General features: G+C 33.8%; 2 protein-coding genes across 5 annotated transcripts; one reads left to right on the top strand and one right to left on the bottom strand.

The window, feature by feature from the left end:
- The first annotated feature begins 1,848 nt into the window (after positions 1-1,848).
- On the top strand, positions 1,849-8,430 carry LOC105804785 (nucleoside hydrolase 3). Of its 3 annotated transcripts, XM_052624026.1 has the most exons (14): positions 1,849-2,003; positions 2,312-2,347; positions 3,470-3,641; positions 4,046-4,225; positions 4,403-4,513; positions 4,735-5,049; positions 5,129-5,305; positions 5,384-5,665; positions 5,851-5,973; positions 6,110-6,307; positions 6,534-6,787; positions 7,017-7,218; positions 7,319-7,627; positions 7,791-8,430. In XM_052624026.1, exons 3-14 carry the CDS (start codon positions 3,489-3,491, stop codon positions 8,106-8,108), a joined length of 2,622 nt encoding a protein of 873 aa, XP_052479986.1. In that variant the 5' UTR covers positions 1,849-2,003; positions 2,312-2,347; positions 3,470-3,488; the 3' UTR covers positions 8,109-8,430. The 3 variants fall into 3 exon arrangements, with proteins under 3 accessions (XP_052479986.1, XP_012492990.1, XP_052479987.1); XM_012637536.2 differs by lacking the exons at positions 1,849-2,003; positions 2,312-2,347 and adding an exon at positions 2,797-3,284; XM_052624027.1 differs by lacking the exons at positions 1,849-2,003; positions 2,312-2,347; positions 5,384-5,665 and adding an exon at positions 2,797-3,284.
- Positions 8,431-10,546: 2,116 nt separating this feature from the next.
- Positions 10,547-12,357, bottom strand: LOC105804793 (histidine-containing phosphotransfer protein 1). Of its 2 annotated transcripts, XM_012637545.2 has the most exons (7): positions 12,225-12,357; positions 11,974-12,129; positions 11,742-11,872; positions 11,561-11,629; positions 11,110-11,181; positions 10,947-11,019; positions 10,547-10,841 (listed from the first exon to the last, which is right to left on the bottom strand). In XM_012637545.2, exons 2-7 carry the CDS (start codon positions 12,031-12,033, stop codon positions 10,797-10,799), a joined length of 450 nt encoding a protein of 149 aa, XP_012492999.1. In that variant the 5' UTR covers positions 12,034-12,129; positions 12,225-12,357; the 3' UTR covers positions 10,547-10,796. The 2 variants fall into 2 exon arrangements, with proteins under 2 accessions (XP_012492999.1, XP_012492998.1); XM_012637544.2 differs by having other exon boundaries at positions 11,974-12,304.
- Positions 12,358-13,632: the final 1,275 nt, after the last annotated feature.

The raw sequence follows: 13,632 nt of genomic DNA, 5'->3' as shown, positions 1-13,632 counted from the left end.
TTATCTTCTCAACTTAACTATCTCAACCAAAATCACATTTGGTCCCATATGCCATAATCTACTTTTTATTTACCAACTTTTTAATTACTAAATTGTTAATGCAAAATTACCACCAAAAGTAATAATTTTATCGAACGTGTTGAGTATTTAACTTTTAGGAAGAACTACTGTCGAAACTGTTTTTTGAAAACAAAAATTTAGTTGTCGACTTTTTAAAAAATAAAAATTGGAGTCGCCACCGATCCTTGATTGGGGTGTGATCGGCTCACCTTAAAAACAATTTTGGTCTACGAAATTTGAGAAAACAGGTTCGGGAGTCAATTACGCACGAGGAAGGGTTAGCACCCTCGAAACGCCCAAAATCGGTACCAAATTGATTATTTAATGTCTTGAGGTCGAAAATTTGAAAGGATTTTAAAAGAAAACTTTTTATTTCATGAATGGATTAAAATAATAAGACAATTCTTATTTCAAACAAATAAAACACCACACCCAGTGAGTTAGGGCATAATGTTTTTAAATCTTCAAAATACCCGAATATTGCCTTTTGTTCTTGAAAATTCTTATTTCGAGAAGTCAAAAAATATCAGGACCAGTAAGTTAGGACCTAACATTTTGAATCCCCGAGAATAAGCTTCATTTGAAATTTGTGAATTTATTGCAAAACAAATGCTTGGCTTTCTAAATTCTTCGAAAAATAATCGCGATCCAGTAAGTTAGGACACGATCTTTCTCAAGAATCATGAATGCCAAATATCTCAAAAATTTATAAAATATGATGATTTTGATAAACCAAAATATATTTTCCAAAAGTATATTTAAAAATGTACAATATGCACTTCAATTTAAAATATGCATATATATATGTATTATCAAAATATAAGTATGAAACATAAATAAAATTTGAAAACATATATATGCATATATTAAAACAGGCATATACAAGTATACATATATGAAAACGTGAAATACGCCGATAGAACAACAACAAAACCTATAATAATTCTAAGAACATATATATATATATATATATATATATATATCTATATATATATATATATATATGTACTATAGAAAAATGCAGGCATATGTGTGTGGACTGTGAAATATAAAAGATGTATGTATGCTATAAAATGCCAATGCATATATATATATACACATGTATACAAAAAGGTATGAAAAGAAAATGTAAAATATGTACGTGTATGTTTATATATATATATATATATATAAATATATTTGTAAGAAAACATGAAGAATAATATAAAATATGTGGAAACGTACGTGAAGATATATTTACAAAAGTAGAAAAGAAAAGAAAAAACTAAAATATAAAAGTATATCTATATAAAAAATGTTTGTACGTACAAAAAATATATGCATGTATTTATAAAAGTTTTTTTGAAAAAAATACTATATGTGTATAAATATAGACACAATAAATGAAAATAAATAATATAATAATATGATAAAATAAAGAAAATTTAAAAAACGAATTACAAAAAAAAAGAAAAAAAATAATCAATAAATGAAATAAAAACACGACGGAGGACCAGTCTGCCACACGCGCATTACTTTGGGGCCAAAATGGAAATTATCCGCTTCCCCAAAACGGTGAGCAGTAATGAGGGCTGAAATGAACAAAAATAGCAATATTCGGGCCAAAATAAAATGGGCTTAATTAAAACGCGTTGCAAAAAAGAGGGACTAATAGCGAAAATATCCCATTTGGCCAGAACTCGCGGATCCTCCCCTTCGGGTCGGGTCACCGCGCGGATCATAGCCCCCTAAACGGCGCCGTTTTGTCTTTCTTTTTAAAAAAATTTCTGAAGAAAAAAAAATGTTTCATTTCATATTTTCTAAAACATTACAGCAGGGGGGAACATCTGCTAGGGTTTTTTCTTTAACCCAACCCCCCTGCAAAGCCACCACAACCTCCACAGCGGATCTGAGGCCCCTCTCCGACTCCGATTCGGGTAACAAGCAGGGTTCCTTCCTCGCAGGTAAGTATACTCTCTCTCTTTTCTTTTCGTTTATTGTTTATTTTAAGAAACAAGTAGGAAAATAAAAGAGTAAAAAAAAGTAAAAAAAAAGGAAAAAAACGGAGCAAATTTTCACCTTCAAAAATTGTTTTCTCTTTTTGATTCTTTGTTTTTCAGTATTCTTTTCAATCCAACATCCATCCCCCCCCCTTTTCTTTTCTTTACAATTGGTTTATATAACCGAAAATAAAAAATAAAATACAAAATAATAAAATATTTTCTGTTATTCCTATTATTTCGTTGTTGCTTGTTTCCGTTTGTTGCTGCAGGCATGGCTAAAGGCGTGCGGAGCGACGTTTTCGGAGGTGCGCAAAAGGGCAGCAGTTGCGGCGCCAGTTTGCTGCCACTGCTTAGGGTTTTCTGCTCTTTGAGAATTTTGGGCTAGGTTTAGTGGGCTGGGCATGTTTGGGTCTATTTATTTTCTTGGGCCCGGGCATATTTGGGCTTGTACAACTACTATTTTGCCTTAATCGATAGACAATTTTTAATTTTTAAAATATATATTGTGAATTATGTTTCACAAAATTTATAATTGAACTAAATATATATTGTTGTTAATGTACGAATGTGTAGGTTTGAGTGTACTGAAATTTATTATTCTCCTATTTATGGGTTAAAGAAAAATTATGAATAATTCTAGACATTGTATGAAAAAAACAGATAATTAAAAAATTCTGATATAAAAATTTTATCGTTCTTTTCACTTATAAAGATGAAAATATATATAGTAAATATCAAATTAGTTATAGGTTTTTTACTCAAAGTTTAGTTAATTTAAAGATGTTCACCATAATTTACCTTCCAATTTTACTTATTAAATTGATCACAGGATCAAAATTAATTTTTATGGAGGTACAAATATGGGAACTAGTTGTTCTATATGGTAGCTAGATATGCAAATACAATGCAAAATTCAATTTCAAAACAACTCAAATGGAATGTATGCATGCAAATATAGAAACCTATTAAAGTTTCCATATATATATTTATACTTTTATGGCTTACGCCATTCTCTTTCATTTTGGTTCATCAGGAATCCATCATTTCCCCACTCAAATATTAGCATAAACAAAACCAGTCTTCATTTTTCTTTTTCATTTTTATGCCTTTTCCACTATATATATATATATATATATATGTACATACATCCAAAAGGTTATGTTTGGAGTCATATAGTGTGTAAACTATGTTAGAGTTTGTATGGAACAATGGAGTTCATAGGTTTCTCTCTAAAAGTCAAAGGTTCTTATTCTTCTTCTTCTTCTTCTCACTTATATTTTGTTCATTTTGAGCATATAGTCATGGGAATGAGCGTGTTTGCTTTCTGATTGTTTTTTTACTAGGAAAGATATATAGTCTATGATATAGTTTTTGTTTCTCTTTCAAAGTTTGCATGGGGATATTAATACAAGATGTATCTTTATCAGAGTGATATTGGCAGTAGCCATGATTGGAAGTCTGGGAGCTTTGATTATCTTGGTGGATCCTGCTGGTGTTCGTCAGCCTCATCGGATTCTGGTCGATACAGATGTTGATACCGACGACGTTTTTGCTCTCTTTTATCTTTTGAAGCAGGACACGACGCGATTCGACTTGCAGGTAATACCCTTTAGAGCCGATCGGTACCCAAAGAGGATAATACCTTCATATCCTGCAAACTCTCTTTAGAATGATCAACATCAAACTGCAGTACATGGTTGCTATTGTTTATTCACAACAGTTCCCTCTCTCTTTGAATAGCAACATCAGTCATCTTTAAAGCAATTGACTATATGATTAATCCTTGTTTATCATTAAAGATAAAAAGTCTAAAAGTGGCTGCATGCTTATCTAACACTAATAGTCCATTATATACTTTTAAGATTTGATGGAAATGCTAATATATAAATATAACTGAGTGGCTAAAAACCAAGTCAACATTTGGTGAAGTTGCCATTTCCTTAAACAAACAATTACTTTATTGTAAAATATAACCATTTCCAATGGGGGTTATCATTTGGCAGGCAATTACAGTGAATGCAAATGGATGGAGTGAAGCAGGGCATGCCATTAATCATATATACGATATTCTATTCATGATGGGACGTGATGATATTCCTGTGGGAGTTGGAGGTGAAGGTGGTATTTTGCCCAATGGCACTATCCTTCCTAATGTTGGTGGATATCAACCCATTATTGACCAGGTCCAGGATCATCTTTCAACCTTTTTGATTAACCAATAAAACCATTCCATGTCTCATCAACAAGCTATATAGGATGTATATATAAATATAATGGAACCCCATTATCATAGGTATAATTATGAGTGATGATTAAATGAAGAAAAAGGAAGATACTTTTAACATTTTTTTGTGTGGCAGGGAATGTCAACAGCTGGGGAATGTAGATATAGGCAAGCAATCCCTGTGGCACATAGAGGGCGTCTTGATGTCAATTCTAACTATGGCATTAGGAAAGCTTTCCTTCCACAGGTCCCATTTCTAGTTCTTGTCTAAAGGCTTATTTCTAAAAGACACTCGAACAAGTTTAAAAATGTTTTACCCCATTTTTCAAAAATTGTTGGACATGAAACAAAGTTTTAGTTTCTGCAGAGACAAGTTCAAATGTTGTCAAATGTGTTGAGTTCATTAAACTTGTTTCTCAATGTGTTTCAAGTCCTAGTGACAGCTTTTTTTCTCCCTACATGACATAGGGTGGCAGGAGGTATACTCCACTTAAGCAACCCACAGCACAACAAGTGATGATAGATACAATATCTTCAGGTCCTACAACCGTGTTTCTCATGGGAGCACATACAAACTTTGCCATCTTTCTTATGACCAATCCTCACTTGAAGAAAAATGTTAAGCACATTTATGCAATGGGAGGTTCGGTTAGATCGAACTGTTTGAAGAAAGATGGTTCTGGTAATTCAATCGAATGTGCTGATATTGGTAATCTGTATCCACAAGATAGCAATCCATATGCTGAGTTCAATATATTTTCAGATCCTTTTGCTGCTTACAAGGTATTCTTTTGGTTGTTTTCATTTGATATTCATGAATTCATTACTCTATTCGGTATTTGAATCTTTTTCTTTTGAGCAGGTTTTGCATTCTGGTATCCCATTTACACTTATTCCTCTAGATGCAACAAATAGCATTCCTGTAAGTAAGAGTTTCTTCATGGAGTTTGAAAGGAGACAGGATACGTACGAGGCAAAATATTGCTTCCAAGCTTTGAAGATTATTCGCTATACCTGGTTGGGTGGTATATTTTATGAGGTAATGTCCCTTGAATCCTTGTGATTCATTCTTCCCTTTTGCAGACATCCAACTAAGTGACTGATGAAATGTTGGCAGCAATATTGTATGTGGGACTCTTTTCTGGTTGGTGTAGCATTATCTACAATGCGTAACTCTCACAATCATAATGGAGAAAATAAGTTTGCAGAGATGCAATATATGAACATAACGGTCGTTACCTCAAATAAACCTTATGGAGCATTAGATGGCTCAAATCCACTGATTACAGGATATTCAATCCCAAAGTTTAATGTACACAAGAATGGGGTTCATAGTGGCCATGTTCAAATGGGAATGCAAGATCCCTTTTGCCTTCAGAAAGGAAAAGGGAAATGTCAGGTATTATCAGTACACAGTATAGCTGATTTGAAAAAGTTTAGGGCTTATATGTACCGTTAATTATACATGTAAGTTTTTATCTATAGGTTCTCTCACTGTAAGGAACTCATCGTATATCTTTTAGAAAACATAGCTTCTTTCAACCATGATATTGATTGTCTGACAGAACTATACAATGCTAACAGGATGGTTACACGAAAGAAGATACTGGAGAGGATGCCGTGCGTGTTCTTGTTGCAGTGAAAGCTAAAGCCAGTCATGATAAGGGAAGCTCACTTGGAAGAGAATTTTATAGAAGTTTTCTCAATGTAAGCTCTTATTAATAGTTTCTCAATAACACCAATTTTTGTTGTTTAATTAATTAATTCACAGACAAGTAACCAGGAAATGCTGTGGTAATTTTTTGGAACCAAACTGTAGTTTCATCCCTTCTGTTCATTGTAGGTCATAAATAGCCCTGAGAGAAGTGGAAGGTTTGATATCAGAAGCCAATATCCAAACCACAAGGAGGCTCTTTATAAACCAGATTTCGGAAAGAAGATGAGGGGAAATCCAATTGTTTTCGACATGGATATGAGCGCCGGGGACTTTCTAGCTCTTTTATATCTCCTCAAGTTACCTGTGGAATTAATTAATCTCAAGGTACTTTAAGCTGGACTGGGTTTACTAAGTCTAACTTCAATACAGACTGCTGATCTCATGAGTTAAGCATCTGCAACTTTAAAGTGAACAAATATGGCAATGTTCTATAAGTTTCATTTAAGTATTACCAATATTCAGGCCTTTTACATGGAACAGGACACATAACTATCCCAATTTTATGGATTCGCTGAAGTTCCTCATGCTTGATATTTCTATGTTCAACTAGGGAATACTTATCAGCTCAACAGGCTGGGCAACTCCTGCAACGATTGATGTTGTGTATGATATATTACATATGATGGGCCGTGATGACATTCCGGTAGGTCTTGGTGATGCATTCGCAGTTGGTCAAGCCAATCCATCTTTCACTGCTATTGGAGACTGCAAGTTTTCCAAAGCGATCCCTCATGGTAGTGGTGGTTACTTGGACTCCGACACGCTATATGGACTAGCTCGTGATTTACCTCGAAGTCCAAGAAGGTAAATCCCAGCCTTCAGATTTGCATTCTTATATGTGCAATCTGTTGAATGTTCAAACTTGAAAATTCTCATTTTAAATCCTTTGACCCCTTCATTTCCAGTTGTGTAAGGATTATCCCTGGATAAAAACTGATAAAATTCCAAATAATACTATGATAATAACAATTAAAAAACCATGAGCAGAACAAGTTAAAATATGTGGCTTACTGGCCCTCTAATGACTTTTCAGATATACGGCAGCAAACTTTGTCAAGTATGGAGCTCCTAGAGATATTGAGAATCCCGAACTCAGGCAGCCATCAGCTCAAGATGTTTGGAAATCTGTAGTGGAAAATTTGGATCCAGGATCCAAGATCACAATATTGACTAATGGACCTTTGACAAATTTAGCTCAGATCCTTGGGTCGGAGAATGCAAGCTCGGTGATTCAGGTAATGATATGATATCAGAGATTTCAGTCTCCCTGCAAATAAAAATGCCTTGAAACCTGGACAAAATGGTGACATTGATAACATATATTTTCTGATGCAGGGAGTATACATTGTTGGAGGACACATAGGCAATGTCTATGACAATAGCAAAGGAAATCTTTTCACTGTTCCCTTGAATAAATATGCAGAACTTAACATGTTTCTTGATCCATTAGCTGCAAAGGAAGTTTTCACTTCATCTCTGGGCATCACACTTGTTCCACTGCAGATGCAAAGAAGAGTTAGTTCCTTCAGCACCATTCTTAGCAGGATGAATGCCACAACTCAGACTCCTGAACTTGTATTTGCCCGACGTTTACTTTCGAGACTTTGGCAATTACAACAGCAACATTATAGATATCATCACATGGTAATTTAAGAAAACCTTCAAGCATATTTATGATGAGGTTTTATGAGTTTCAGATATGATATATATATTTTTGAAGAGAGGCTAAAATCCTTGAATACTTTCAATGCAACTTATGGATGCCGAAGAACTTAGATCAGATTGAAACTACTTTGTGTCTTTGCAGGATATATTTTTAGGAGAGATCCTTGGTGCAGTAACCTTGACTGGAAATCCACATCTGAACCAGACATTTACGTCCAAGCCTCTTAAGGTCTTGGCAGATGGAGACATTGCAGTGATAGGAGAGATAACCATTGATGAAGAACAAGGGAAACAAGTGAAGGTTTTGGAAAATATTAATTCACAGGCATACTATGACCATTTCACTAGGGTCTTAGGTGATCACAGACAATCTGCTGTGCTTGCAAGCTTTCATGAGCAGGAAAGACTGTGGACGTCACGACCAGAAAGTATAAATATCGGCCATAATCAGAAGTTGTAAATGTTTGTTGTAAATTTAGCCATTGCTTTCAACAGTTTTGACATCTTTCTGAAGCAGTTTCTTCTACATAGTGCGTATGAGCTTAGCAGCAGACGAAGTATAGGAAAAGTTACAAGAATTTTCTCTTTCATTGCTGCTATTTATTACTTTTTTCCCTGTGCTTGAGCTACTAGCTCCATCAATTCATCATCAGATCCACCCTGCAGTTCAATGTAAATATATTTCATTGTCATGTTCTTACCTACAAATATTATATGTACATTAAACAAAGATGCATGCTCCATTATGAGTATGTAAATAGCATACCCCTTTTTAGTAGTGAGATCATCAGATTGCAATTAATCATTTGCTAATCATTCAGAATCTATAGAAGTTATTGTCTCTATATATTTGGGACAATCAAGAGAATGTTGTGGAAGTTGGATTTTTGGGAAGTGCTTTTGCCAATGCTGCCTCCATAAACCTTTGCATTATCCTTCAAAGACAGATTATTTAGTGATCATAGAATAATTAGAGCAATGAATATCTGACCAAGCATAGCTCCTGTTAGTATTATTATTAAGCAAACAAAATAACATTGCAGCATATAGTGGTACCCTTCCCCTATCAAGGCACTTGTCTCGAAGGACAGAACCGTGATGATGGTCTTTACCTTCGAAGTGAACAACACATCACACTGGACACAGATAAAAAAACTCCTTGTATCAACATTTAATATTATTAGGTCAGACAATTGGTCCACATTTCAGCTCTTTGCACTTAACATCATGATCTGGTGTGATGATTTAGACACGTTCTAACCTTTAGGTTGCATAAGAAACATTTTATGCTCCCTGGTTCTTCAACATAAATTATACAGAGTCATGTCTTTGAAGTTCCAATGTCTGCGTGGTTGTATATGACACCATGGCAGTGCATGAACAATGCATACATAAGCCCTGCACTTGGATTCCTCTGTCCTTTCTATTACTTAAAATATTAGCCTTATGCAACATAAAGTGGAATCCCCCAGCTGGAAGGTTTTCTTCTTTTCTTTACAGGGTCAGGGTGGGGGTTGTGAAATTATTACTTTTGCATTAATGAGAAATTGGCCATTCCTCACTTTTTTTCTATAATTTCTTTTTATGTTATCTGGATTATTTGTTTAACCTAAACTATCTTTTATGTATGGGCATGATCCTTTAGATACATGAAAAATTCGAGCATACATGCTCATAGTGCAGGTAACATTCTAGAGCCTCTTACTGGTACAGTGATATATTACATATGGATCTGAAACCATGAAAAACGTTGAAGAAGATGGTCGGTGACTTGGGTGGGTGATAATGATATCGATTCTTATAAAATACTATGAAAAGATGAAAGGAATTTATTTGATGCTCTGTCATTACAGCATATGTTTTGGCTTTACTTGCAAGATTACCACCAAACTAATTAAGGGGGGACATCCACTCATGTGAAAAAAAATAGTTTTGACCACATAAAATAATCATGTTCGATGAATGTGATAGAAGACAGGCCAGTACTGAAATGGTGATTATAAAAACATTTTGAGACTTTATAAGAGAGAAAATCACCCCAACAAAACGTGGGGTTTCTACTTCATTTTCAATGCCTAAAATGCAACAGTAACAACTACTTTATAAATCATTAATTAAAGAACGTCAAATATGGGATCCTGTCTGTACCTGTGAATGGTCGGTGATAATGTTTATTTTGCCAAAGCATTTGTTTTTGTCTTTTGAATATCTCCATCTACATGCATATAGTGGTTGAACTCATTCAACCAAAAATTGTTGCATGTGCATTCATTTTAGCCAGTTATTCAACAGTTTAACACGTATTGTTGATAAGAATAGTTGTTTCAACAAAATCATGAGGAATCTCAACTCCTTGAGTTTGGTTGCAAATTGTTATTCACAACTAAGAGTAGTTGTTGGATTAATCTAATTGATTCATTAATTAACAAGCCAACCCTTTTAGTTCTTTTACCAAATTGCTGGTATGGCCTCGTTTTTGTCTAAAATGCAGATGATAAAGATGAAAGTTCACTTCTTTTGCTAAACTGACTGTCCTAGACATGTCTGAACCATGTTTTTAAGGTTTAGGGAGGATAAAGCTGAGTAGTTTCTGATATATTAGTACAGACATTAAAGAGGTCACTTCAGAGACATGCCAAAATGAAACAAAAGAAGTCCAGATTTTCTGAGGCACGGTTTCTGTTGTAAATGTAGTTCCTTTTAATGGAAAATGACTGCAATCTAGTTTGGTAAATTGCCCTTTCCAGATCTCATTAAACATCTGTAGTCCTTTGCTCCAGAGGATGGAAGATTCCTGATAAGATTTTGTTTCATTTCTCCATATGTTGTTTTTAAACAGATACATAATTAATGGAGTATGAAATTGAATGATCCAAAATCAGGAAAGAAAAAGCAGTGTAAAGGAAAGAGCTGGAAGGGTTTTATTCACATTCTTTGTCATTGCTCATACACTGAAGATATGATACAAGCTTAAGCTCGAAAGTAGATAGACCCCCTTCAGTAGCTTAGTTACCCTACTAAAACTGCAATAATTGAAAACCAACGAAGATAAAAGAAAATAACTTTTTCTACATTGCCAAAATATCATTTTTGGTCCCTTGTTTTTTCTCTGCAAATGATTTTTAGGTCTCTTTTTGAAGCCAAACTATTACATCGGAAATGAGCCTCCAGCAGTCAAGATCTGCTGTTCAAGCTGCAGTCCATGAAATGGAAAAATCAATCCTTGAAGTTAACAAAGAATTCAGGGTAAAACCTATTTGGAAAGAAAGAAAATCTCTCTTCTACAAGGCAACCTTACCTGGAACAAAGATTCAAGCTTGGTTTTCACAAGCGAATACTCATGCCTCACTTGTTGCAGACATTTAAGACACCTATGTAACACATAAAAATTTCAAACTTCTCATAACTTTTAGCTGCAAATGCAATAAAATGTAATGATTTAAGGCATAAAATGGACTCACCCTTCGACGTTCTGCTCCTCGCAGTAGTTGCGGAAGGCTATGCAGACTTTCTGAACTCTCTGAGCGCCAATGCTGTTAATTTGACAACATTTTACCATGAAAAATTAAACATAAATATGAACAACAACAAGAGATAGGAGAAAGCTATACAATTAATGGACTTCCTTCATGTGGGACATGAAAAATTGATGACCATAAAATACAAATTTCAAAAGTACAGATTTTTATTGCAACATTACAAATGTTACAGTTGAGTATCAGTATAAACTCTGTGAAAGTGAATTTGCAGTTTGGAACTGATTTTTTTCAGTGACAAACTTTGCCATATGTTGGTACAAAGTTAACCATTGAAAAAAAAACATGTTTACTGAACAAGCGATGCATAAGTTTTCCCATGATCTCATGTGAAGCTAAAAAAAGTCACTGAGGTTAAAAATTTAGAGAAAAATACCTGGAGCTACTACCTTTCAACTGGTGAACATGAGCATCAATCCTTTTGTAATCTATGTTCTGCTGCTCTCTATATTAAGATCACAAAGCAAAAACCAAACCACATTAAGAAAATGTATGGAGAGACATGGATAGTTCAGTTTACAACAAAAGGAATTGTTTAAAAATGGTTAAACCCTCACAGAGCTCTAGCCAGTTCATTGAGAAGTCTTTCAGAATCTTCAAAGAAAAGAGACACCACTTCAACCACAAAATCTGGGTTGTTTTCATCTTGAAGTTCTTGAAGTTGGGTGAATTGTTCATCCAGAAAACCCTACTCATTAAACAATAAAACTAATCACTCAAAAATCTAACATCAAAAACCAAAAAAGCTGAAAGCAAAATAAAATAAAGTAAAATAAAATAAAAGCTAACCTCATGATAGAGTGAGGTTTTGTAGTCAACAAACTGCCTTTGCAACTGAACCAAATCCATTGGAGCTTGCTTTTAAGTTATATTTTCCCACTTGCAGATCTTATAGGAACTAGATCATATTCTTCTTCCCTTTAAAAAATGAATGGAAAGCTGAGCCTGAAATAAATGGATGATATTATAGTGTTAGGAGCCCAAGAATCTTGCCCTTGAAAGTGGACTATAAATAACAAAGGTATATGTAAAGTCACCACCTTCTCTCTCTCTCCCTTTTTCCTATTGGTTTTTTTAATCCCGTTCTCCTCTGGGTTTGTGTTTACGACTTCTTTCCCTAGTCTATATTTTAACCCCATCATGTATGCAAGTTGAAAAAACTCTGATATATAATAAAAAGGCATCACAAGATCCAAAACTTGATGCCATGAATTCACCCTCACCACCTTTTTCTTTCAGTAATTATTGCTCTTTTCTTTCTCTCTCCCTCCCATCATTTTCTTTCAATTTGTTTATTATTATTTTGTTTTTCTTATGCAAAGTGCCAACCAGCCTAAAGGATATGGTATTACCATTACTGCCAACACCCCCCCAATTTCAGTTCTAGATAATTTATTCCACTGTCACCAGCATTAGAGTCCAAGGTTTTAATTATGGCACCAGCAGTAGAAACAAAACATTTTCTTTCACAATTTCTCGTTGGGATTCATTAGTGGAAACTGTGTTCAGAAAAAAATATACAATTATTGGAACCAAATAAAAAAAACCCTATTAACCATTTTACAAGAACTCAAAAAAAAAAAAACCCACACTTTTCAGGCCATATTTGGAAGAAAGTGATGTGAAAACCATGTTACAGCTTTGCATGAGAGATATTTTGTTTTCTTTTGGCTCATATTTTGTCGCTTCTAAAACCAAAAAATAATAAAAAAGGGTGATGATGTTATTTAATCCCTTCAATAAGAAAACATTAACATTTTAAATTTAACAAATCAAAGATAATTGTTATTACTGAAGCATATCCATTTCTATCTTACCTACTCCTGTTTTTCAAGTTTCTTGCCCTTTTCCTTTTCCCCTTATCCCTTCATATATTATGCTGTCAATCTTTTCAAGAATCTTATCATGCCACAGTTGTTGAAAGCTACCTTGTTGTCTGTTCAAGTAAATATGGTTCATAGATAATTAATTGGTTTAGAGTGTTCAATAGGGAACATTTTAAGCTGTAGAATATGCTTTAAAATCTTTATTTTTGGCTTTTAGTTACTCAACCTTAATTTTTCTTCCATGTACCATCTTTAATTGGTTCTCATTTTGATGTTGAAATGTTTATCTTCACATTTATATTTTTACTTAATCACAAATGCAATAATAAAAGATTTATATTTAACTTTTAATTTCGAATTTGATTCTTAAAATTTATTTTAAGGTAACATTATAAAATATTTCTTGATTTTTTTAGTATAGGAACCAAAAGCTTTGCATAAGCATAAATTCATTTTTATTATCTTAGATCGAAAAATAAGTAATAAATATATTTATTAAAATTGATATAAAATAAATGAAGTTGTAGCTAAAATGGTAAAATAAATATGTTGAATATTATTGTGTTTTAGGTACGAACCTCAGCAAGAGTACTTTCAAAATAATAATAATAATATGTTTCAA

This window comes from Gossypium raimondii, chromosome 11 (assembly GCF_025698545.1).
Source record: "Gossypium raimondii isolate GPD5lz chromosome 11, ASM2569854v1, whole genome shotgun sequence".
NCBI classification, from domain to species: Eukaryota; Viridiplantae; Streptophyta; class Magnoliopsida; order Malvales; family Malvaceae; genus Gossypium; species Gossypium raimondii.
This window is presented reverse-complemented; position numbering and strand designations above follow the sequence as displayed.

Bases quoted from the DNA above. Each gene is read 5' to 3' on its own strand.
- LOC105804793 (XM_012637545.2), bottom strand. From the start codon at position 12,033: ATGGATTTGGTTCAGTTGCAAAGGCAGTTTGTTGACTACAAAACCTCA. The intron at 11,182-11,560 runs GTATTTTTCTCT...TCAAATTAACAG, and splicing joins TTGAAAGGTAGTAGCTCCAG to CATTGGCGCTCAGAGAGTTC. The intron at 10,842-10,946 runs GTAAGGTTGCCT...CATGGACTGCAG, and splicing joins AGCTTGAATCTTTGTTCCAG to CTTGAACAGCAGATCTTGAC.
- LOC105804785 (XM_012637536.2), top strand. From the start codon at position 3,229: ATGTTAGAGTTTGTATGGAACAATGGAGTTCATAGGTTTCTCTCTAAA. The intron at 3,285-3,469 runs GTTCTTATTCTT...TATCTTTATCAG, and splicing joins TTTCTCTCTAAAAGTCAAAG to AGTGATATTGGCAGTAGCCA. The intron at 7,219-7,318 runs GTAATGATATGA...TTTCTGATGCAG, and splicing joins ATGCAAGCTCGGTGATTCAG to GGAGTATACATTGTTGGAGG.